The 25,323-nt window shown below is 37.8% G+C and overlaps 1 protein-coding gene across 3 annotated transcripts in view; it reads left to right on the top strand.

Moving 5' to 3' along the window:
- RFX7 (regulatory factor X7) overlaps positions 1 to 24,074 on the top strand; it is a 142,236-nt gene extending 118,162 nt beyond the window's left edge. For all 3 annotated transcript variants that reach the window (XM_057722417.1, XM_057722416.1, XM_057722418.1), the window contains 5 exons: positions 10,872 to 10,988; positions 12,276 to 12,360; positions 13,014 to 13,221; positions 16,474 to 16,769; positions 17,962 to 24,074. In XM_057722417.1, coding sequence (XP_057578400.1) covers positions 10,872 to 10,988; positions 12,276 to 12,360; positions 13,014 to 13,221; positions 16,474 to 16,769; positions 17,962 to 21,237 — 3,982 coding nt within the window. In that variant the 3' untranslated portion in view covers positions 21,238 to 24,074. The remainder of the gene's footprint in view (positions 1 to 10,871; positions 10,989 to 12,275; positions 12,361 to 13,013; positions 13,222 to 16,473; positions 16,770 to 17,961) is intronic.
- The last annotated feature ends 1,249 nt before the right edge of the window (positions 24,075 to 25,323 follow it).

Here is a 25,323-nt window from a genome sequence, read left to right as displayed (position 1 = left end):
GCCATAAACCCCACCGATGGCACAGCAACCTGCAATCAGGAGGGAACTCAAAACCTGGAGGTTCTCATGGGGAGCAGAGGGTTCAAATTGGGCTCCCCAAGTTTTAAGACCTGCACCTGAGAGATGGACCCTCAAAACATCTAATTTTGAAAACCAATGGTGCTCACATCCCGAGATCCACAAGACCGTGAGGTTCTGAGAAACATGTATTGGAGGGCCCACACACTTGAACTCCCCCATTCCAGGGCCCAGCTCAGAGGCAGCCTATCTTGCCCAGACTTAAGGGAAGGCGGACCACCTGCTTATGTTAAAGCATCTGCCTGAGGGGCAGGCATCCAGTTGAAGACACATCTAGGAGACAACTGGAACACTCCCTAGGGACAGAGACTAGCAGGTGTCTTTGCACTCTCTCTTTGCTGTGTTCCAGAATACCAGTATCTCCCAGAGGGAGCTACTACGTGTATCTGGTGCCCTGGTTTTTGCAGCTTCCGCTCAGGAGACACCTCTTAATTGACTAGCTCTGGAGGCCAGGGGAGCTTGTGATCCTGGTCCAATGGAACTGTAACAAACAGTCACCCAGAAAGCAGATTATACCCTGGTCTGGCACCCTGATTTGTGTGGCTGCTGCCAGAGGGTACCTCTGTGTAGCTTGGGACTTGTGCCAGTGGGGCTTACAGTCAAGGGTCCCACAGGACTGTAACCAACAGAAAGAGATTTCTTAAACAGCTATCACCTCCAGGCACAACAACAGTCACAGACGCAAGCGCTCAGTTTTTCTGTGAAGGAGACCTGTTACCCAGCTGTCACAGCTGCAGCCTAAGGGACAGGCTTCTAAGTAAGTGTGCATCTAAGGACTGATTGTAATCCTTTTCAGAGACCTCAGAGGGCTGGTGCTGTCTTTGTGCTCTCCCTCTGCTACACTTCTGAATGCCAGTGTGCCCCCATGAGGAGCTTTCCACGCATCTGGCAGCCTGGTTTTTGTAGCTGCTGCCCAGAGGATGCCCCTAAATTAGCTGGCTCTGGTAGCCATGGGGGCTTGCATTCCTGGATCATTCCAAAGGAATGTGGCAGTTGAAAAGACAGTTCTTGGCCAGGTACCACCCCCAAGGCACTGCACAGACAGCAGACTAGGGCACAGCCCCCAGTTTTTCTGTGAATCAGGCCTCTTTGCTTTCCTTGAGCTTTGGCCTAAGGGCCAGGCTTCAGGTTTGGCATATGTGTAGTGGCCTATGGAGCTACTGTCAAGGAACAGATGTAGTCTTGCCTCTTTCCCTCTGCCTTGCTCTAGCTCATCAGTATCTCAAGAAAAGGGCTTATATAATTGTCAGGAGCCCTGATTTTTGCAGCTGCCGAAGGGACAACTGTAGATTGCTTGGCTGTGGTGGCCAGCAGGACTTATGCTTGTGGTCACACTGGACTATATATATTTGCATACTTTTAAAAGCTGTTGCCTGAGGATCTGACTTCCAGTCAGCCTGATTGAGGCCCTGATAGGTCTTGCTACATACTTAAATACTGGGAGCTATTAAAAATTTAATAGCTGCTTGGACAAGCACAAAAGTTTAAGGGACAACCAAGACCTAGGACAGGGTTGAACAAATTTCATCTCCTACACTCCTTCAAGACTGGGAGGGATGGTGGTTTCATCTGCTGCATAGAAACCAACACAGAGTCAAGCAAAATGAATAAACAAAGGAATATGTTCCAAATGAAAGAACAAAGTAAAACCTCAACAAAATCCTTAATAAAATGGAAATAAGACACATTATGATTAAAATGTCAAAAGTTGAAGTCAAGGAGAGAATCTTAAAAGCAGCAAAAAAAAAAAACCCGAAGAAACAAAAAAACAAGTTATGTATAAGCAGACCCCCAAAAGATTATCTGCAGATTGGTCAGCAGAAACTTTACAAGCCAGATGGGACTGGCACAATATATTTTAAATGCTAAAAGGAAAAAAAAAAAAAAAATCCATCTGATCAAGAATACTCCACTCAGCAAAGTTATTGTTCAGAATTGGAGAGAGAAAGATTTTCAAACAAGCAAAAGCTAAAGGAGCTTGTCACCCGTGAACCAGCCTTACATGAAATGTTAAAGGGACTTCTATAAGCTACTAACTAGTAACAAGAAGACATATGAAAGAATGTGTCACTGGGAAGGTAAATATATAGTAAATGTAGTGGATTATTTGTAAAGCTAGTATGAAGATAAAAAAACAAAAATAGTAAAACTGATTATAATAATTAATGGATACAGAAGATTAAAAGATGTAAAGTGTGACATAAAACATTGGGGGGGGCAGAGTGAAAATATTGAACCTTAGAATGTGATCAGATTTAAGGTGTTAACCTAAAATAGACTTATAAATTTTTATATGTAAGCCTTATGATAACCATAAAGCAAAAATCTGTAGTAAATATACAGAAGATAGAGAGAAAGCAACATAGGCATATCACTAAAGAAATTCATCAAACTACAAAGAAAGAGAGTAGGAGAAGAATAAAGGAACAGAAGGAACTACAAAAACATCCAGAAAACAAATAAGGTGGCAGTTAACTACATACCTATCAATAATTACTTTAAATGTCAATTTACTAACTTCAGTCAAAGGGCATAGAGTGGCTGAATAGATTAAAAAAAACAAGACGTATCTATATGCTGCCTACAAGAGAGTTGATTTAGATATAAGGACACACAGAGACTTGAAAGTGAAGCAATGGAAAAAGATATTCCATGAAAACAGAAACCAAAATAAGCTGGGATAGCTATACTTCTATCAGACAAATTTGATTTTCAAACAAAGGCTATAATAAGAAACAAGACATTACATTATATTGGACCAACCTAACAAGAAGATAAAACATTTATAAATATTTTTTATCCAACTTAGGAGTACCTAAATATGTAAAGCAAATATTAACAAATTTAAAGTGAGAAACAAGACACCAATACAACAATAGTAGCGGACTTTAATGCCCCATTTACATCATTGGATAGATCATCCAGACAGAAAATCAATAAAGAAATATCAGCCTTAAAAAACACAGTAGGCCAGTATACTTAACAGATACATAAAAAGCATTCCATCCAAAAACAACAAAATACATTCTTTTCAAGTGCACATGGAACATTCTCCACAATAGATCGTATGTTAAGCCACAAAACAAGTCAATAAATTTAAAAGAATTTGACATGGTATCCAGCATCTTTTCCAACCACTGTGGTATGAATCTAGAAATCAGTTACATGAAGAAAACTGTAAAATTCACAAATATGTGGAAATTAAATGACATGCTACTTGAACAACCAGTGAGTCAAAGAAGAAATCAAAAGAGGAGTAAAAGAATACTTTGAGACTAATGAAAATGTGAGTATAACAAAGTTTATGGAATATAGTGAAACCATTTCTAAGAGGAAAGTTCATGGCGATAAATGCCTACATTAAGAAACAAGAAGAGTCTCAAACAACCTTACTTTTTACCCCAAGAACTAGATGAAGAACAAAGCCCAAAATTAGTAGAAGGAAAGAAATATCAAAGATTAGAGCAGAAATAAATGAAAGACACAATAGAAAATTCAAGAGGTGGTTCTCTGAAAAGTCAAAATTGAAAAACCATAACCTAGACTCACCAGGAAAAAAAAGAGAGGACTCAAATGATATCAGAAATGAAGAGGAGATAGTACAACTGATACCACAAGAAACACAAAGGATCATAAGAGACTACTTTGAACAATTATATGCCAACACATTGAACAACCTAGGATAAATTCCTACAACTATACAGCCTACCAAGAATGAATCATGAAGAAATAGAAAATTTGAATCAACTGCTTACTAGTAAGGAGATTGAATCAGTAATCAAAAACCTTCCAACAAACACAAGTCCAGGACCAGGCAGGTTCACTGGTGAATTGCACCAAACATTCAAAGAATTACTACCTATTCTTCTCAAACTCTTCCAAAAAATAGAAGAGGTGGAAACTCTTCCAGACTCATTTTGTAAGGCCAGCATTACCCTGACCCCAAAACTAGACAAGCATGCCATAAGAAAAGAAAATTACAGGCCAGTATTCCTGATGAGTATAGAGGTAAAAATTCTCAAAAAATATTAGCAAACTGAATATAATGATAAATTAAAAGGATCATATACCATGATCAAGTGGGATTTATTCTAGAGGTGCAAGACTGGCTTAACATTCACAAATCAGTCAGTGTGATATGACACATTAACAAAATGAAGGATAAAAATCATATGGTCATCTCAATACCTACAGGAAAAGCATTTGACAAAAACCAGTATTCATTTATGATAAGACCTCAACAAAATAGCTATGAAAGGAATGTACCTCAACATAACAGAAGCTATATATTGTACAACAAGCCCACAGTCAACATTATACTCAAAACCTGAAAGCTTTTCTTCTAAGATTAGGAACAAGACAAGGGGTGCCCAGTTTTGCCACTTTTATTCAGCATAGTATTGGGAGTCTTAGCCAGAGCACTTAGGCAAGAAAAAGAAATAAAAGTCATCCATATTGGAAAGGAGGGAGTAAAACTGTCCTTATTTGCAGATGGCATGATGTTATATATAGAAAACCCTAAAGACTCCAACAAAAAAAACTATTAGAACAAATAAACAAACTGAGTAATGTTGCAGCATACAAAATTAATACACAAAAATCTTTTGCATTTCTACACACTAATAATAAACTATCAGAAAGCAAAATTAAGAAAACAATCCTGGACTTCCCTCGTGGCGCAGTGGCTAAGAATCCGCCTGCCAATGTAGGGGACATGGGTTAGATCCCTGGTCCGGGAAGGTTCCACATGCCATGGAACAACTAAGCCCGTGTGCCACAACTGCAGAGCCTGTGCTCTAGAACCCGTGAGCCACGACTGCTGAGCCCAAGTGCCCTAGGGCCTGTGCTCCACAACAAGAGAAGCCACCGCAATGAGAAGGCCCCGTACCACAATGAAGAGTAACCCCTGCTCGCTGTACCTAGAGAAGGGCCACGTGCAGCAACGGAAGACCCAGTGCAGCAGATTTAAAAATCCCACTCCCAGTTGCATCAAAAGAATAAAATGTCTAGGATTACATTTAACCAAAGATGTTTAAGACCTGTATACTGATAACTACAAGACATAAAGGAAAGTAACTGAAGAAGTCAGAAATAAATGGAGAGATATTTTGTACTCATGGATTGGAAGAGTTAATAGTGTTAAAATATCCATACTACCCAAAGCAGTCTACATATTCAATACAATCCCTATCAAAATTCTACTAGCATTTTTCACAGAAATAGAAGGAGGAATTCTAAAATTTGTATGCAACCGCAAAAGACCTCACACAACCAAAGCAATCTTGAGAAAGAAGAACAAACCTGCAGGTATCACACTCCCTGATTTCAAACTATTTTGTAGCTTTGGTAATTGAAACAGTATGGTATTGACATAAAAGCAAACATATAGTTGAATGGAGCAGAATAGAGAGTCCAGTAATAAACCCACACATATATGGTCAGTTAATTTATAATGGAGGAGCCAAAATTATACAGTGGGTTAAGGACAGTCTCTTCAATAAATGGTGTTGGGAAAACTGGAGAGCCACACGCACAAGAATGAAACTGGAATACTATTTTACACCATACACAAAAATTAACTCAAAATGGATTAAAGATTTGAACATGAGACCTGGAATCATAAAACCCCTGGAAGAAAACATAGGTAGCAAGCTCCTTGATGTAGGTCTTGGCAATGCTTTTTTTAATCTGACCCCAAAAATAAAATTTTTAAGAAGGAAACGTAAACAAGTGGAACTACATCAGACCAAACAACTTCTGCACAGCAACAAAAACCATCAACCAAATAAAAAGGCAGCCTACTGAATAGGAGAAAATATTTGCAAGTCATATATCTGTTAAGGGGTTAATATTCAAAGTGTATGAAAAACTCATACAACTAAATAACGAAAAAAAAAAGTAATTCGATTTTAAAATAGGGTAGAAGATCTGAATAGACATTTTCCAAACAAGACATAAAGATGGACAACGGGTACATGAAAAGATGCTCAACATCACTAATCATCAGGGAAATGCAAATCAAAACCACAGTGAAGTATCACCTCACACCTGTCAGAATGGTTGCTATCAAAAAGCCAACAAATAACAAGTGTTGGAGAGGATGTGGAGAAAAATTGAACCCTCATGCACTGTTGGTGGGGATGTAAATTGGTGCAGCCACTATGAAAAACAGTATGGAGGCTCCTCGAAAATTAAAAATAGAACCATATGATCCAGCAGTTCCACTTCTGGGTATGTATCTGAAAAATGAAAACACTAACTCGAAAAGATATGCACCTTCATGTTCACTGCAGCACTGTTTACAGTAGCCAAGATATGGAAACAGCCAAAATGTCCATCTATGAATGAATGAATAAAGAAGTTGTGCATATATACAGCAGAATATTATTCAGCTGTGAAAAAGAATGAAGTCTTACCATTTGCAACAGCATGGGTGGACCTCGAGGGCATTATGCTAAGTGAAATAGGTCAGAGAAAGACAAATACAATGTGATCTCTCTTACCTGTTGAAACTAAAAATTCTTTTTAAAAAATTAGCTAAAAGATATAGATAATATATTGTTGGTTGCCAAGGGAGGTAGTGGAGGGTGGGAGAGATGAGTGAACTGCGTCAAAAGGTTAAAAAAAAAACAAAAAAAACCCTTGAGATCATACATTGTCAGAAGTATATGCCTTGAATTGTAGGAGTCCATAGCCAAATTAGAATTTTTGGTACACAGATTGAAAGCATGTTCTTATAAATAAAAGCATTTGGACTTTATAATATTTTATACACATGTAATGCTATTATCTATATTTTCTACATAATAATGTAAGGATTACCTTTTGCATCAATCTTTTCATAGGTAGTAATGTGTCATTGCAATGTGACAGCTTAATTACATTCTAGGAGCTACTGTCACCATCCTCATTAACTGGCATTTAGGCAGTATAGGTAACACATATACCTTATGTATACTAAAGTATGTGTGAATGTTTTCATGTAAATAATGTTGAGGCCATTTTTTTTAACATCTATAAGAAAATAAGGGCTTCTTTATAATGGGTTTTGAAATTTACTCTCTCAAAAGGAGTATAAAAACAACTTTACAGGGAAAAAAAAAACCTACCTCAAGGTTGTTGGGGGGATTAAATGATGTAACATATACAAAGCAGTCCAAAAATGTCCAGGTATTGTTAGGTATTCTTTGACTATATTTTTGTACCTTTTATGATTTTCATTTATATTTTTGTACCTTTAAACAGTTTGCCTTTAACTTACATAGTTTATTTGAAAATGGTGTGAATAAACACTAAAGATTGACTTGGTACCGAGGATTTTGAGTGACATGTTAATGGCCATATTAAATGTTAGGCTTGACTTCAAAGTCTGTAAAGCATACTTTTAACAAAAAGAGTAAGACCAAAAGACAAATCTCATTTTAAGGATGGCATTAGAGTGTTAGTTTTCCTGTAAACAGAACATTCTCTGTATCTTCCCCTTTTTTGAGTCTTGCATAAATATAATCTGATGCTGAGTTAGGTGTTAATTGACACCATATCTTGCTTGATCAACCTGCAGTTAAAGTTATGAGACAGGAAAACAAGATGTAAACTAACCAAGGTCTCCACATGGCCTGGAATGACCTATGGCATGTTATATAGCTCTGGTTTCAAAATTATGAATAGATAGCCTATAAATACTTAATTATATTAAACAGAGTCATTGAATATCGGGAACTTCTCAGTGGGGAAGAAGCTGTAATAATGAAATTCTTTTTCTTTGAAAGTTAGAACCACTGAAAATTGGATAAGGCATGTCACAATATAGAGCCCTCCCTATCAGGAAGGGTTCAGAGGTAACCCACCATCCAGGAGAATAGTCATTTCCACACACAGCAAGCTGAACGGTACAACCTTCTGAACTCTTTGCCAGTTCATTAATTTCACAGAATTAAAGAAATTGATGACCAGTTGTTATTGTTGCTTTAAAATTGAGGTGCTCTTTATTTTCTCTTTGATGTGTAAGATGTCAAGTTTAGAGGTATGGGATTTTTTGTTGTTTTGTTTTTTTAAATATTTATTTATCTATTTTGGCTGTGCTGGGTCTCAGTTGCAGCACATGGGATCTTCGTTATGACATGTTTAGTTGCAGCATGGCAGGCTTCTTAGTTGCAGCATGTGGGCTCTTATTTGCGGCATGCATGTGGGATCTAGTTTTCTGACCAGTGATTGAACCCAGGCCCCCTGCATAGGGAGAGTGAATTCTTACCCATTGGACCACCAGGGAAGTCCCTAAAGTACAGAGTTTTGAACCATAAGCAGTTTTATTCTTAACATTGCCCTATCATTTGAGTTGTTTGCTGTGTCTCCAAAGTACTTTTCATATTTGTAATTCACTAAAGGGTATTTTAAAGGTAAGTTCGTTGTTTTAAAATTTAATTCTCCCTGACAGTGAATTCCCCTCTTTTAGTGGAATAAATAAGAATAAAAAATCAGATGAAACTAGATGATCACATTCTGAAGTCACACTCAGGATCAGTTCAGTTTGATGTGCAAATTTTGCATTGGTCATCCTGATACTTAGTTTTGCCAAGCTTCCACTTACCCATTCTGCCAAAGTAAAGAACTTTGGTATACTAATATAATGAAAAAAATATCAAAACCTAAATGACAAAAGGAGAACAGAATGGATATTATATCTCTCATTAGACTCACTGCTTTGATTCTCTTAATTTGGTTTCAGTTTTTTTAGGCCCATCTGCCAGTGCTATCATAGGAGCCAGTAGGCACTGTTTTCTTTTTCGCTTTTTTTTATGTATCTTTAAGGTGTCTTGTCATTTTAAATATGACATACTCATTAAGTCATATTTAAAGTCATTTTATGAAGTTCTGTGTCATATTAAGGTTTAAGGTGACACATGGGCTTAATGTGACTCTTCCATCTTGTTCCTAGTTCTAAGAATACGGTGGTGAACCAGATACACACAGTCACTGCCTTGATTGAACTTACAGTCTAATGGAGAAGACAAACAACAAATAAACTGGCTATTACATAATAATAAGTCAGAAGAAGAAAAGAAACAGAGTGCACAGATAGGGAAAGGTTATGGCAGGAGAGCACTGCTTTGGGTAGGGTAGTCAGAAGAGACCCTTTCAAAATCATAACAGGCTGGGACTTGAAGGGTAAGAAAATATTCCAGATAGAGGAAAAAGTATCAAGTCCCTAAGATGTAAAAGAGCTCATTCACATTTTCTTTCTCTGCTGGTTTAAACCATAAAGATGACTGATTTAGCTTACTACTGAAATGGTTATGATTTGATGCAATTCACTTAAATTGTCAGCACCCCAGAATAGTCATTTCTTCACTTTGTGCTTTAAACCTTGGCCCCTGAATCACTTGGAGTATCACATTTAGTCTCAACTTAAATATGATGTATCTGATATTCCTTATAGAGGGAATTCTCAATATATCTTAGCTCCTTTCCTTTCTCTCTACTCTGCAGCATTGTTGAGAATGCATTTGCCAGGCAACTCCTCTCCTTCCCCTCAGCCCCACCCCCAACAGAAGCATGTGGTATTTGGTGCTGGGATAGGGAGGCATTGACATGTATACATTAGTATATATAAAATAGGTGACTGATAAGACAAAAGTATCAAATTGTACACTTTAAATATATACGGTTTATTGTATGTCAATTATATCTCAATAAAACTCTTTAAAAAAATAAAGGAAAAGAAAAACACCAATCTTCAGACCTACCCCATTCTCGCTATTAAGGCTCCCAGGGGTCCCAGCCTTCTCCTGAGTCTCTACCAATTTGACTTCCAGAGTTCAGGTCACTTTAAGAATGTTGCCAGGATATTCAGCCATTTACCAGAACTCAAGTTCCAGTTACTATTATATCCTCCCCATCCCAGTAGTTTTCCTTCTTCATCCTAAACCTTTCCCCCTGGCTCTCTACAACATGACTTCTTCATCAAGAAGTTGCTCTGGTTGATGCTGAAAGAGCCGGGGAGCTGGGGAGATTTGATTCAGTTATTTTGGAATTCCTCTGACTTCCTCTTCAGTAACGGTTCTCCCAAAGGCCAACAGCTATGAGGGAAGCCTTGGTAGCCAGAATAGCCTTTTCCTGCTGCTGGACTGGTAGAGAAGGATTGGCCTTTTACCTATAACTGGCAGCTGTAGAGAAAAACAGAACACCTGATTCTAGTAGTCGGTAAGACTTGGCTTGTTTCCCTGGTCCCACTTGAAGTTATCGCCTTACAAAATACTTTTTTCCTGGCAGTAGTAGGGGTTGGAGGTGAGAACACTGTGCCTTCATTTTTTCCCTTACTGGTAAAATGAGAATTTTTGTATAGATGATCCCTAAGGTCCCTTTTAGTCCTAATATATCATGTTTCTATTCTAAACCATGTAGTAGTTTTGTCTCTAGTGTCTGACACACGTTTACATTGAAAATTATTCCAGTATGTGAGCTTGAAATATATGTGGAAACGTAAAGCCTGCTGGTTGAGCCTGGATATCCTCATCTCAGAGTGCACAGTTGGAAAACTTTGTACCACCAATGTCTTACTGCAAGTTTCTGCTGTTAAAAGCAGTAATACTGTATACCCTGAGGATGAAACAAGCTAAGTAAGCCTGAATTAGTCGTTAAAGAAGGATGAGCATGTATCAGTGAAGATTGTGGTGAATGACTTGAAGATGTGTTTTTTCACTTTGTCATAGGGGTCAAATTGGACTGAAATAACATTGTGCTAATGTGATTCTGAGTTCTTTTGCTCTCTAAATTGATCCCTCCTTCTTTTGCAGGAGCTATTGTGACAATCTTGGTTATCATCCATTAAGTGCTGCTGACTTTGGAAAGATCATGAAAAATGTCTTTCCAAACATGAAGGCACGTCGTCTGGGCACAAGAGGCAAATCTAAATATCCTTTACCAGAATGGTTTTTAGTAATCTCTTCAAGTTCTCACTTATTACAGAACATCTGCTGTTGTAGTTCATTTAGCAACTATATTTAGAAATAAATTTAAATCAACAAATATAAACAACTCAAAAGTACTTAGAATAATTGTAAATGTTATTTTCCCAGCTATTTATCACACTGCAAGAGAAATAAGAAATAGTGGTTATTAGGATTGTGGTGGGTTTCATCTTACTCTGTCACTATAATGTGTTCTTAATGGTCTGATCTTCTTTTCCTTAACAATAAGAATTACTAAGTCATGCCACAGTACAGCAGTTGTAAATTATATCAGTAAAAATGGAGAAAGATGGTGGCTTATCATCGTTCCTTCCTCTAATTTAGAAACATAGGCATCTCCTTGGCAATATAGATGACATTCAAAAAAATTTTTTGTGGAACTTGTACTGAAGGATGGTGTTCTCTTTGTATTTTCATCCAATTATTTAAAGGCTGTAATAAAATTAAAGCCAGGGCATATAAAAGGTCCCTCTAGTCATAGAGAAATACTTAGGAACAAACGGAAGTAAGGAAATTAAGAGTTTATTAAACTTCTTCCTACCCTTGGAAGAAGATTGTAGCATGGAGGGTCTCTGCATCATATTAGAAATACTTTTTTCTCTCTGCTTAGCTTTTGGCCTTTTTCAAAGCATAAAAATTATGCTGTGGAGGAGATGAGAAGAGGAAGGGGAGAGGCAGCTTTTCTAAAATGGCTCCAGGTGTTCTTTAACCACTTGTTGCGCAACCTAGTCTTATTTCCTGAGTACAAACAAAAATGTCTTGGTGTGTCTTTGGCATGTTACAGGTGATAATCCTGTATGTTTCAGTGGAAAAAAGAGACGTGAAAAGGTTAAAGCCCTTGTGACACTCTTAAGAGTTGTTTTTGTCCCAATGCCCTGGGCTAAAGTTTCCCTTCTCTGTGCCAGGTTTCCATCTGGATATGCCTTTCCTTCTGACCTGTTTCTTACTGGTGGCTGGCACAACTTATTAGGAACATTTATTCATAAAATTTATAACAGATGAGAATCATTTTGTTTCATTTAAGACAGTAACATTCTACAACGACTGTTTCAGTTTCAAAAGAGTAAAGGCGCCCTGAATTTCTAATATTAAGGTTTCTCTTACTGAAGAACTCAGAAAATAGATGGTATCTCAGGCTATTTTATTCTCATTTCCTATATGGTTACTTTTCAAGTGCTATGTAAACAGTTCATTTTATTTCGAGTACTTTAGACCTTAACCATTTATTACGTATTGCTACAGTGGACTAAGAAAAAAAGCTTTTGTTCATATGCCAACACTGCCCAATCTTGATTTTCACAAAACTGGAGATGGGGTAAGAATTTCTGCATTTTCTTTTTAATAAGTAGAATTGTACCTTATTATCAACGTTGAAATGCATACTGCATAGTCTCATTTGGGTAAAACCAGGTACCAGGAAGTAATACATTTTACTAAATAAATGAGCCAAAAAAAAAAAAAAACAGTGGCTGGAAACTTTTGGCATGTATGACTTGTATCACCCTGACTCGTGAAATTAAGGAGAAAAAAGATGGATCTAAAGTTACTGATTTGTAGATATATCCATGGTATATATTGGCAAGAGGAAATTTAAGTTATAGAGTAACATGTATAGAATGAATGTTTTCAGAAGAGAAAATATGGCTCATGGCATAGTTTGTTTTCTTAATGTTAGAAAAGGTTTTTAAAGAAAACTCAGAAGATCTGTTAGTCTTCATATATGTTTAACAATATATGTTTGAATGTTATATTCACAATGCTGCTGGTGGCTGTGCACCAGTGGTACAGGCATAGGCCTCATATTTGCAAGGCTCTACTTTTACGCCTGCCAACACCAGTCACTTAGTACTACTTTGACCCAACAGATTTAGATTATATCTTCTGATTAAGAACATGTATCTTAAGTGTGCTTCAATTTAATTTCTCTGAAATTTCTTTTAAAAGTTTTTTCCTTTTTCCTTTGTGTAGTTGGAAGGAGCTGAACCTTCTGGGCAGCTTCAAAATATTGACGAGGAAGTTATCTCTTCTGCTTGCCGTCTTGTGTGTGAGTGGGCCCAGAAAGTGTTAAGCCAGCCATTTGACACGGTCTTGGAATTAGCCCGCTTCCTTGTAAAAAGTCACTATATAGGCACCAAGTCGATGGCAGCTCTAACTGTAATGGCAGCAGCACCGCCAGGTACAAAATTATTAACAAGCTAAAACTGACAGGGTGTTACTATTTTTAGAGCTGGTAGTAAAAAGAAGAGTTTAGCCAGAAAACTTCTTTGTCTTTTTAGTATTTGTATGCGTTCACTCTTACTTCACTTAATACTAAATTCAGATGGGCTTGTTGAGCTAACAAATTAATAATAATAGTTCTTTCATGATTAACTTAAAACTTTGTATGTTCCTCTGCTTAAATATGAAATTTTTACAGTTTCCCGGTTGGTATTTCATCAGTTTTTCCATTGCTGTTTTGAAGTTTAAAGAGTATGTGTATGTGTACTTTTAAGTATATATGTTTCTAAATTAAAAAATTAAGTATTACGAGTAAAAAGTAAGATTATGTTTTTAAATTACTTGCTAAGATTCCTATCCCAAAAAATAATGCTTATAAATGAAATGATCTTTGGACAATGTGAAAGGTAGCTTAGTCTCACAAAAAATAAACCATAGGAAGCATTACTTGAAATAGCGAGTGATTTTTTTAATATGCATTCAAATGAGTATTTTTATTCATATAGGAACTTTAGAATTAACAGTTTTAGGACTGACAGTATTGTTGGAAGAATGACTCCCTCCTAAATTAATAGCTGTGTAAAATATCTGTTTTAATGGATTTTTTTAAATGTCTTATTTTGGTCATACTTTATAAACCTAAATAAGACCAAATAAATTTTATCACTCTAGGAAATTATAACTTCTATAAAAAATTTATTAACCTGAAACAGTATATATTTCACAACCAGAAGTATAATTATACTCTTTTTTTAAGAATTAATTTATTTGTTTGTTGTCTGCCGTTGGGTCTTCGTTGCTGTGCACTGGCTTTCTCTACTTGCAGTGAGCAGGGGTTGGGGGGGTGACTTCATTGTGGTGCACGGGCTTTTCATTGTGGTGGCTTCTCTTGTTGCAGAGCAGGGCTCTAGGCACATGGGCTTCAGTAGTTGTGGTGGATGGGCTCAGTAGTTGTGGCTCATGGGCTTAGTTGCTCTGTGGCATGTGGGATCTTCCCCAACCAGAGATCGAACCCATGTCCCCTGCGTTGGCAGGCGGATTCTTAACCACTGCGCCACCAGGGAAGTCCCTATAATTATAATCTTAAATAACTTCACTTTTTTTCTTAATTTAATTATTTTAATAAGGACTCCTTTTTCTGTTTAAATTTATCAGAAGCTTTAAGCATTTGCAGTATGTGTGGGAGAGAGATTGTTCTCTTCTCTCATTTTATTGTCAATTGAGGACCATAAATATCAGCAGAATAGCCTTTTACAAGAGCCTCATCATAATTTTTCCTGTCTCAGTGTAAACTGGATGCCTTAAATCTGTGTGCTTATAGTTACACAGGGGCAGGAGAGTGCTTGGGCAGCCTTATCTGGCTAGATAGCTCTCATTTATTCCCCCAGCAGTCCTGTAAGATAGGTGATATTTATTCCCATTTTATAGATTGGGAAGCAGACTCAGGGAGGTTAAGTAATTTGTCCATAGTCAGATAAGTAGCGGGGCCAGAATTTGAATCCTGATTTGTTCCAAAACCCAGGTTACTCTTTTATACCAGACTCTCTTCCTAGCTTCTGGCAAAATGAGTTTCTAAAAGATATGGGCCCTTCAACTTTCTGTGTTCTCTTTCTCCTACCCCTGTTGACACCCAGAAGAGTATTTTAACAAGTTGAGGACTTAGGAGGTATCATGGGGTAAAGAAACATCTCTGCCTTCTTATTTCCCACATTATTCACATAGTCTGACTGAAAGAAATGTCGAATGAATGGATTTTTAAGGCATTAAGTGTGAAAAAAGGTATATTTTTTAAACAAAAATACTAAAAATCACATACATAAATAGGCATTTTCACTTTTTGAAAGTAGATTGGGAGGCTGACTCTTCTTTTAACAATTGTGTCATTACTCAGTATTTTGGAATCTCTTAAAATTTTGTTCTCAGCCATTGCCACTTTTAAAAGTACCTTTGGTAGTGATTAATCTTCACCCTTTGAAGGTGAGTTTGGTTTTTATAAATATAGTCTCCATATTAAGAACAGGTTGTATTACAGATGTCCTTTTGTAAGTCAGCTGCTTGGAACCCGTTCCTGTCCAGAAACCCTGGCAGGAGGCTTAAGACGGCGAGCTTTGAGCAGTTGGCAGAGGCTCTCAGGGGCGCAGGTGCTGAGCTGCCAGAGCCGAGGCTGCGGCCAGACAGGAGCAATGCAATTCAAGTTGGATTTGAGGGGGAAAAATAGTACTTAGGTGATAAAACTGGGGTCAGGAAATGCGGGATTGTGGAGGAGTGAGTGTGTGGGTTAGAGTTTACAGTCACTTTCCCTCCCATCTCCCACTCCCAAGCTGTTGCTGTTAACAGATGAGAAGCAGAAATGGCTGGGGGAGGGAAGGTCAGGGTGTGCCAGCAGGGTAAGGGTGTCCTCCCCTTGTCTCTCGCCACTGTTTTTACGGATCCCTGCTCACTTTCTCATGATCTTAATGCCACTCCCTAAATGTGAAATGAGCTTTTGAAAAATTAATTGTATTACATAATCAATTTTTCTTAAATTAAAATTTATCCCTTGCTGATTTTATCATTCCTTTTTCTCAGTGTTGTTCTTACTACTACCTTAAAAAGTTTTCTCAGTGACCCTTTTTTAGAATATCTTAACCTCAGTCTTATTAAGAAACTCTGCTTAATTTCATACTGGAATAATTGTAGCAGTTAAAATTGTAGTACTTATTTTCGTGAAGTTGTTATAGAATTAAAGACTTGTTTTTCCCATATAGTTTTTTTTCTAAGATATGGATGGTTTCAGCAAATATTTATTGAGTGCCCCTTGTGGGCTAAATATTAAAATCATGAAAATGCATGAATTTCTTAATTAGACAAGGGGGAAGGGAGATTTTTCTGACATCTACTGATAAAATGTAAAAGATGCTTTCTTGGCATTTATCTTAGCTTCTGCATATTAGCGACATAGCTACTATTTTCAAAATCTTCGTCTATTATTACTGATTTAACTACAACTGTCGCCTGAGTTGAACAATATTTTAAGGTGTCAGTTAAAACCATATTGACAAATGTTTATAAACTGGAAGTGTAATGTTTATGCTTTGTAAAGAAATTGTGAGTTAAAATTTGCTGGGTTTGGTTGCTTTGTCCAGTAGGTGGCTACATAGTCAAAGAAACTGAGTTGCAGCTGCCTTCTATAAAGAGGAGTATTTTAGCTTTCCCTTATGTTTATTTTCAGGAATTAAAGGAATTACCCAGCCTTCTGCTTTTATACCTACAGCTGAAAGTAATTCCTTTCAGCCCCAAGTGAAGACTCTGCCATCTCCTATTGATGCTAAACAGCAATTGCAACGGAAGATCCAGAAGAAGCAGCAAGAACAGAAACTACAATCCCCTTTGCCAGGAGAATCCTCAGCAAAAAAGTCAGAAGGCACTGCAACCAATGGAGTGGCTAATCTTTCTAATGGAAATCCTGCAATCCTCTCTCCTCAACCTATTGGTATCGTTGTGGCAGCTGTCCCTAGTCCCATTCCGGTAATATCATTAACTAGTGTTTGTCCTTACTGGGATGGTGGGAAGTCAGTTGTTTAGTTAAAAGTGGCACAGAAGAAGGAGGCAAGTATAGGTGTAGGTTCAGTTATAAACTGATTTTTTTGACCACACACAGATTTCACTTCAGTTGGTTGTCTTTTATTCAGAATGTACGCTGTTGATTAGAGTGAACTATGAAAGGAACAGAATTGAAGTTACAAGACATATAAGTTTGCACATAACCCGTCAGAGCTTTGTGTAGGAGATGAGTCATTTTCAGAGCTGTTTCATCTCTAGCTAAGCAAAGGTGACACAATTGCAAACTTTTTGGTTTAAATTTTTTTCTAACATTCAGATGGAGCAAAATTGTAATATGTGTTGGTAATACAGTAACATAGACCTGGCTCTGTGGCTTGCTGGACACAGGACCTTGGGCAAATCTCTTAGCTACTCTGAGTCTCTTTCCTTGTCAACAAATAGAGGCTGTGGTCTGCTCCTTGCTTATCTCACAGCTGAGGTTATGATGAAGGGGCTTTTAAAATGAGAGAGCGTCGTGCTAAAGCAAGGTGGTATTTTATGTTGTTATTGATGATGTTATTAGGGAGGTATCGTATCTTGTGGTTTTTCTTCTTATCATGATCGTCGCCGTCATCATGTCATCAAAGCATGGGACACCTGGGAACGACACGCTTGCGCTGTTCATTGTAGAGCAGACTAGGGGGGCAGTAGTGTTATCTGAGGCTTTATCCACAGTCGTTAGTTAGTGATGTCCAAGGAAGATCCATTTATGACAGTCTCCCCTGTGAGTGATTCATCTTGGCCCAGACTCCAGTTAGATACCTTCATAGTTTGCATGTTTCTTCAAGATTTTATCTCTGCTCCCTATAACCTCCTTAAAAATCATTATTTTAGCAAGTATTCATCACAAATGTGAAGTTTTTCATTGAAGTCTTAATACTCTTCTTATGTATCATTGCATTTGGTAACTATATTGCACTGTGTTGCACTGATTATAGTATTTGTGTGTCTGGTCGTATAGAATCTGGTCTAAAAGAACTCTTGTCTCATATGGGAAATGTCTTTTTTCTTTTTAGCGTTACTTGTATTAAATGCCTTAATACTAGTGAATATATGAATTGTTATTTATATTCTAGACTTGTTAAATCTGATATTTTTGTTTTCTACCTTTTAACAGGTCCAACGGACCAGGCAATTGGTAACTTCACCAAGTCCAATGAGTTCTTCTGACGGCAAAGTTCTTCCCCTCAATGTACAGGTGGTCACTCAGCACATGCAGTCTGTGAAACAGGCACCAAAGACTCCTCAGAACGTCCCAGCCAGTCCTGGTGGGGATCGTTCTGCCCGGCACCGCTACCCTCAGATCTTACCCAAACCAGCCAACACCAGTGCACTCACCATCCGCTCTCCAACTACTGTCCTTTTTACTAGTAGTCCCATCAAAACCGCTGTTGTACCCACTTCACACATGAGTTCTCTAAATGTGGTGAAAATGACAGCAATATCCCTCACACCCAGCAACAATAGTGCCCCTCTGAAACATTCTGCCTCAGTAAACAGTGCTACAGGAACAACGGAAGAATCAAGGACCATTCCACAGATCAAGAATGGTTCTGTTGTTTCACTTCAGTCTCCTGGATCCAGGACCAGCAGCGCCGGGGGACCATCTGCTGTGGAAGTCAAAATGGAACCTGAGACGTCATCAGATGAGCATCCTGTGCAGTGCCAAGAGAACTCTGATGGGACTGACGCGCCCAAAACAACTCCTAGTGCCCTCTCGGGGCAGAAAAGTAATACAGATGGAGTAGTGCAAAAACCTGCAAATGAAGGTGTCACTGAAATAAAAGCAACTAAGGTCTGTGACCAGAGGACCAAATGTAAAAATCGTTGTAATGAAATTCTGCCAGGCACTTCAACAGGCAATAATCAAAGCACTATCACTCTCTCAGTTGCTACTCAGAACTTAACTTTCACCAGCACCAGCTCACCATCTAATGGTGACTCAGTAAATAAAGACCCTAAATTATGCACTAAAAGTCCAAGAAAGCGGCTGTCTTCTGCATTGCAAGAGTCCCAGGTGCCTCCTGTAAAGAAACCAATTGTGGAACAGCTTTCTGCAGTTATCCCAGAAGGTCAGAAGCCAGGCAGTGTTAAGAAGGACCAAAAGGTTCCACATTCAGGGAAAACAGAAAGTTCAGCAGCAGGTGCTCAGATTCTTAGCAAGGTATCAACAAATGTTAACTCACATGTAGTGGCAAGTCAACCCTTGAGTTCTGCTCTTGTTACCAGTGATTCAGCTTCAGAACATCAAACCACACCATCATCATCTCCAGGTATAAAAGTAAAGCTTGAAGGCAGTGTCTTTCTCTTGGACAACGATTCAAAAGCAGATGGCAGCTTTAATCCAAATGAATGGCAACAGGTCACTAAGGATTCTGAGTTTATATCTGCCAGCTGTGAACAACAGCAAGATATCAGTGTTATGACAATTCCTGAGCACTCTGATATCAATGACTTAGAGAAGTCTGTCTGGGAATTAGAAGGAATGCCACAGGATACGTATTCCCAGCAACTACATAGCCAGATACAAGAATCTTCTTTGAATCAAATACAAGCACAGTCTTCAGATCAGTTACCTCTGCAGTCTGAACTGAAGGAGTTTGAGCCTTCTGTTTCCCAAACAAATGAAAGCTACTTTCCTTTCGATGATGAGCTTACACAAGACAGTATTGTAGAAGAGCTGGTGCTTATGGAGCAGCAAATGTCCATGAACAATTCTCATTCTTATGGGAACTGTTTGGGAATGACCCTTCAGAATCAGTCTGTGACTCCCGGAGCTCCAATGTCATCTCACACCTCCAGCACGCACTTCTATCATCCAATCCATAGCAATGGCACTCCAATCCACACGCCCACCCCCACGCCCACTCCCACCCCCACGCCCACCCCAACCCCAACCCCAACATCTGAAATGATTGCTGGGTCCCAGAGTCTGTCACGGGAGAGCCCTTGCTCCAGGTTAGCCCAGACCACACCTGTGGATAGTGCTTTAGGAAGTAGCCGACATACACCCATTGGTACTCCACATTCTAACTGCAGCAGTAGTGTCCCTCCCAGCCCCGTTGAATGCAGGAATCCGTTTGCATTTACTCCAATAAGCTCTAGTATGGCGTATCATGATGCCAGCATTGTCTCAAGTAGTCCTGTGAAACCGATGCAAAGACCCATGGCCACACACCCTGACAAAACCAAGCTTGAGTGGATGAATAATGGGTATAGTGGGGTTGGTAATTCATCAGTGTCTGGCCATGGCATTCTCCCAAGCTATCAGGAACTAGTGGAAGACCGTTTCAGGAAACCTCATGCTTTTGCTGTGCCTGGACAGTCTTATCAGTCTCAATCTAGACATCATGACACTCATTTTGGTCGTTTGACTCCTGTCTCTCCTGTGCAGCATCAAGGTGCCACTGTAAATAACACCAACAAACAGGAGGGCTTTGCGGTCCCTGCCCCTCTTGATAATAAAGGAACTAATTCTTCTGCCAGCAGCAACTTCAGGTGCCGGAGTGTGAGCCCTGCTGTTCATCGCCAACGTAATCTTAGTGGAAGCACCCTCTACCCAGTATCTAATATCCCCCGATCTAATGTGACCCCCTTTGGAAGTCCAGTAACCCCTGAAGTTCATGTTTTCACAAATGTTCACACAGATGCATGTGCCAACAACATAGCTCAAAGAAGTCAGTCAGTTCCATTGACAGTCATGATGCAAACAGCCTTCCCGAATGCTCTTCAGAAGCAAACAAACAGTAAAAAAATAACCAATGTTTTGTTGAGTAAACTTGATTCTGACAATGATGATGCAGTGAGAGGTTTGGGCATGAACAACCTGCCCTCCAATTATACAGCCCGGATGAATCTCACTCAGATTTTGGAAACTTCCGCTGTCTTTCCTAGTGCCAATCCGCAGAATATGATCGATTCCAGCACTTCTATTTATGAATTCCAAACACCATCTTACCTCACCAAAAGTAATAGCACCGATCAGATCAGTTTTTCTCCTGGAGATAATCAAGCACAATCAGAAATTGGAGAGCAACAATTAGATTTCAGTAGCACTGTTAAAGACCTATTGAGTGGAGACAGCTTGCAAACCAACCAGCAGCTGGTAGGTCAGGTAGCATCTGATCTCACTAATCCTGCGTCTGATTTCTCTAGCGACATCAGGTTGTCTTCTGACCTCTCAGGCAGCATCAATGATTTGAACACTTTAGACCCAAATCTACTGTTTGATCCAGGTCGTCAGCAGGGACAAGATGATGAAGCTACACTGGAAGAATTAAAAAATGACCCATTATTTCAACAAATTTGCAGTGAATCCATGAGTTCTATGACTTCATCAGGTTTTGAATGGATAGAAAGCAAGGACCATCCTACTGTTGAAATGTTGGGTTAAATTATGTTTTATAATATGTAGCACACTGTATCTAAAGACATATGTATTGTATTTGTCTTAATGGAAGTGCCTCCCGCAGCAGAAACACTTACTATTAATTGTGACATTTTAAAAGAGTTTGCTGCAGAAGTGGTTTCTTCTTCAGTAGGAAATGGTTAGACTCGCCTCGGTTCTTAACAAGTTTCTGAAGAGAATAGGCTGTAGAGAAACAAATATTAGGTTTTAAATTTTATAATGTTCCCCATTTAATCACATTGTTTGCTAGTAAACAAAAGAATAACCAGCTTTTACAAGAGCAGTCTAGATCTTTATTTTGTGTTAAGTTCATTTTAATTCATTGGTTGATCTGCACAGATTTTAGAGAAAACCATTGATTTTAGGTATAGGATATTTTTTGTTGTTGGCATTATCTTTTAGATATGAAATCATAGCTAAGGTGAACTGTAGACAAGAAGGTCTTCCTTGAAACAGGGATAATATTCAGGTTATTATAAGTATTTAGGCTTGAAGCATAGAGCTACTGTAGAATGAAAAAAAAAATCTCTGTAGGACTTTCTGGGACTTCAGTACCATTTGCACCTTCAATGAAGGGCTTAAATAGGAGAAAATAATGGAAAATTAAATATCAGTGTAAGGAAAGAAAAAGCTGCGCTGAAATTTTTGAAAGGAAAAACTAGTAGCCACTTATATTTGTGACCTTGCATTAGTCTTCTTTTAAAATGTCTATTTTAATATGGAGCTAACACAGAGACATGCACGCACATGCACACACATACAAACAAAACAAGAATTCCAAACATCGTAATTTAATAGAATAAATACAAGCATGTTAGAAGAATATTTTATGTTTTATTATTTGGTAGTTGAGATAGGGGAATTTAGAAAGAAACTAAAAGCATTTTCTTGGTTTCATCACAATATGTCTGCATGCACATATTAAAATTCTGTTTAAGATTTATTTTGAAGGTTTTAAATTATAATATTCTTAAGTCCTCAATTTAGTGACTGACTCCTTCACTCCTCCTGAATATAGAAATGCAATTTGATCATGGGATCCCTTTGAAAAACAAATAAGCAGGAGGGAGATAAAAAACTGAACAGAAAACATCACCACCTGAGGTCTGAAGTCACAAATCTTTATATCTCTGATAAAGGGGATATCAGTAGTACTTGAAGAAGAGGAGCATTTTATAACATGCTTAATTTATTTATTGTGATAACCACAATTGCAAAAGAAGCACTCAGGATTTGTTTTAAAATGTTTCTCGCTATGGCTCCCGTTTTGTTTTGTGAATAATTATTTATGAATTTCATGCTGACACAAATCTTCTCACTAGTTGACAGCTCCATTTAAGTGAGTTTCAGGATCAGTTTCAAATAGACTTAAAAATTGCCATTAAGTTTTTAAAGCTCACATTAAACCATTGCTGTGCTACCTTGAACCTAGCTAAGCTTTCCTTTACCTTAATTAGTAAGCCAATCAGAAGACTACAATCAATGAATATTTAACAAATGTGATGAAGGGTTTAATTTAATAAGGTTTCATTGTTCAATAAATTTGCAAGATAGGGTATTAACATTTTGATAAATAAATGGTGCTAGGGTTGGCTCAGAGGTTTATATATTGATATGTCCTAGTTATTGGCATTTGTGTGTGTTTGCTGTTATCTTGATTTAATGATCTGTTAGATATTTTTTCTTGATGCTAGTTATTTCTTCACTGTACATTGAGACACAGCACTACTGCACACCAAAGTATGCAATACCCAAAGGAAATTGTGTGATTTCTTTTAACAAATGATGGGAGCCTTTCTATATGAGATACTCTGAAAAGGAGATTTTGAGGCCATTCTAATCCCTTGTTTACATTATTAGCTTCCTACTAATATAAAAATAATGGAAATCTTTTTTGATAAAAATATAAAGACTGGAGGATTTTTAACCCCCTGTACAGTATTGCAGCAAACACTTTAAATTTGGTTGAATTCGTCCAGCAAACTTTCTGGAGTTCATATATTGCACTAAATTTGTTGAACCTGTGGTAGGCACATCTCTTAGGATAAATGCAACCAATACAGTCCACAGATTAAACTTTTTAAATGTGTTTCATTATGAAAAGACAAAAAAATGTCATCAAAGTGACAAAATTGTCTTATGTAGCAATGTGCATTAATCTCAATGAGATATTTCTATTTCTTATTCTCTTACATGAGAATATTACAGCAGGAAGAATTAAGTTTAGTTTGCTTCACCATGTTAATACATGATCACAAAATGTGCATGAGTGTTATTGACTTATCTTGTACAGTACTAGGTATTCCTGTAACCACTTTTTTTTTTCTTGGCTGTATTGAAGCTGGTTCAGTGTTAACCAGAAAAGCATAGTTATTCACAAGTTATTTGCTTTTTTATGTTTACTAATTCTGCTTAGTTATTGTTGAGTATGTTCTTTTCTCAGATTATTTTCATTTTTTTAATGTTTTAAACATTTTGCATACTGTTTATCATGATAAGACTTCATGAAGTAAATAATTTTGCATATAATTGCAATAAGCACTGACTTTTGAACTGAAAAGAAGGAAAGTGTTTTTTTGTGCAGTGCATCAGAGGTTCATATAATAGTCTTGTACTATAATGTGCTTTACTACACCATAAATGACAAAAACAAGCCCTGTTTCATGTTTTCATTTAGTGCAAAAAGTCAAGGTTTCCCCAGTGTTTTGTTGTCTGTTGTACCTGCTGAAACTACAGTAGTTGAATATTGCAGTAGCATTTCAGTTCTCTTTTTTTATTGAAAGTGCTCAAAAATTGTTTTTTAAATGTTTTCAAAAACAATTAAAAACATTTTATATTAAACTGACTGGATCTTAAGGTGATTTATGGGGTCTATTTTATGTAGACAGCATGCCATTTTGCACACAGCCCTGAAGCACTTCTTCCTTTGACCTCATGAAGGTTGAAGAAATGGGGGAAAATCATCGTAAGGAGGAACAGTGCTGCTAATCTATTCTCTGCTATTAATCCAGAAGGCTACATCATCTTATTTCATTCATCAGAACTCTGCTGTTCCCTTATGATTTATTACCAATGATACATGGCATAGAGCTTTATGTTGGCCAAAAAAAAAAACAATTTTTTTTCCCTTTTGTTCATTGACATACACTGTTTGCTTTAAATTGTTAGTCTATGGCGTACCTAGATATGGGTATTTGAGGAGCTTTGAATAGAAAAATAATAGAAAGTGGAGAAAAATTTAAAGCACAGCTGTGTCCAAAAGTATAGGCATTTTGGTGAACCAGAAATACAAAGTGATAAGTGCACTGAACTGGTAAGGCAGAACCTGGGCTGCAGGTCTGGAAGCAGGAAAAAGCAGCCAGAAATTTCAGTTCCTAAAGAGTATGAAGCCAGGGTCTGACTTGAAGATTCCTCAGTTTTGAAACTAAGATGTAGCAACAACCAGCGCCTGGGACTGTAACTTAAATTGTAGCCAGGGCCTGAGCCAAACAGCCTCCTCATTTGTGAAACAGATCTGTGTAGATCTTCAATAGTCCCACTTATCACCACAGGACCAGATACCTGAGTGTGGACAGGTGGTGGAAGCAATTATAAAAGGAAAGAAGATAATGGAGATTGGGAATGGGGGAAGTAAAGAGCAAGGAGACTCATAACAGGAACCAGCAAACCAAAATTCTAAAGTACTTGAAGAAAATGAAACTAACCCTAAGGAAGACAATCAGTAATCACTCAAGGTAAAATAAAAGTAATGCGTATGTTACCTTAAGGTAAGTATTTAGGATTCTCAATAACAAAGGGGAAAAAAAGTTTTATGCGATCAAGACCAGGCAAACAAAACAGGAGCCAGTGGATATAATGAACCAGTACGAGATTCTGGAGGAAAAAGTGTTGTGTAGTACCTGAGGTGCTTTTGGCTGCAACTAAGAGAAAACCTAACACTGACTTAAGCCATAATGACATGTATTTTTAGCTTAGTAAGAATTTTGGTGATAGGAGGTGCTCAGGTTCATTCAGTGAGTGTTTTTTCTGTGTTCCTTCAGCTTCAAGATTGCTGTTCTGTATCTATTGCCT

This window comes from Hippopotamus amphibius, chromosome 2, assembly GCF_030028045.1.
Source record: "Hippopotamus amphibius kiboko isolate mHipAmp2 chromosome 2, mHipAmp2.hap2, whole genome shotgun sequence".
In the NCBI taxonomy this organism is placed as follows: Eukaryota; Metazoa; Chordata; class Mammalia; order Artiodactyla; family Hippopotamidae; genus Hippopotamus; species Hippopotamus amphibius.
This window is presented reverse-complemented; position numbering and strand designations above follow the sequence as displayed.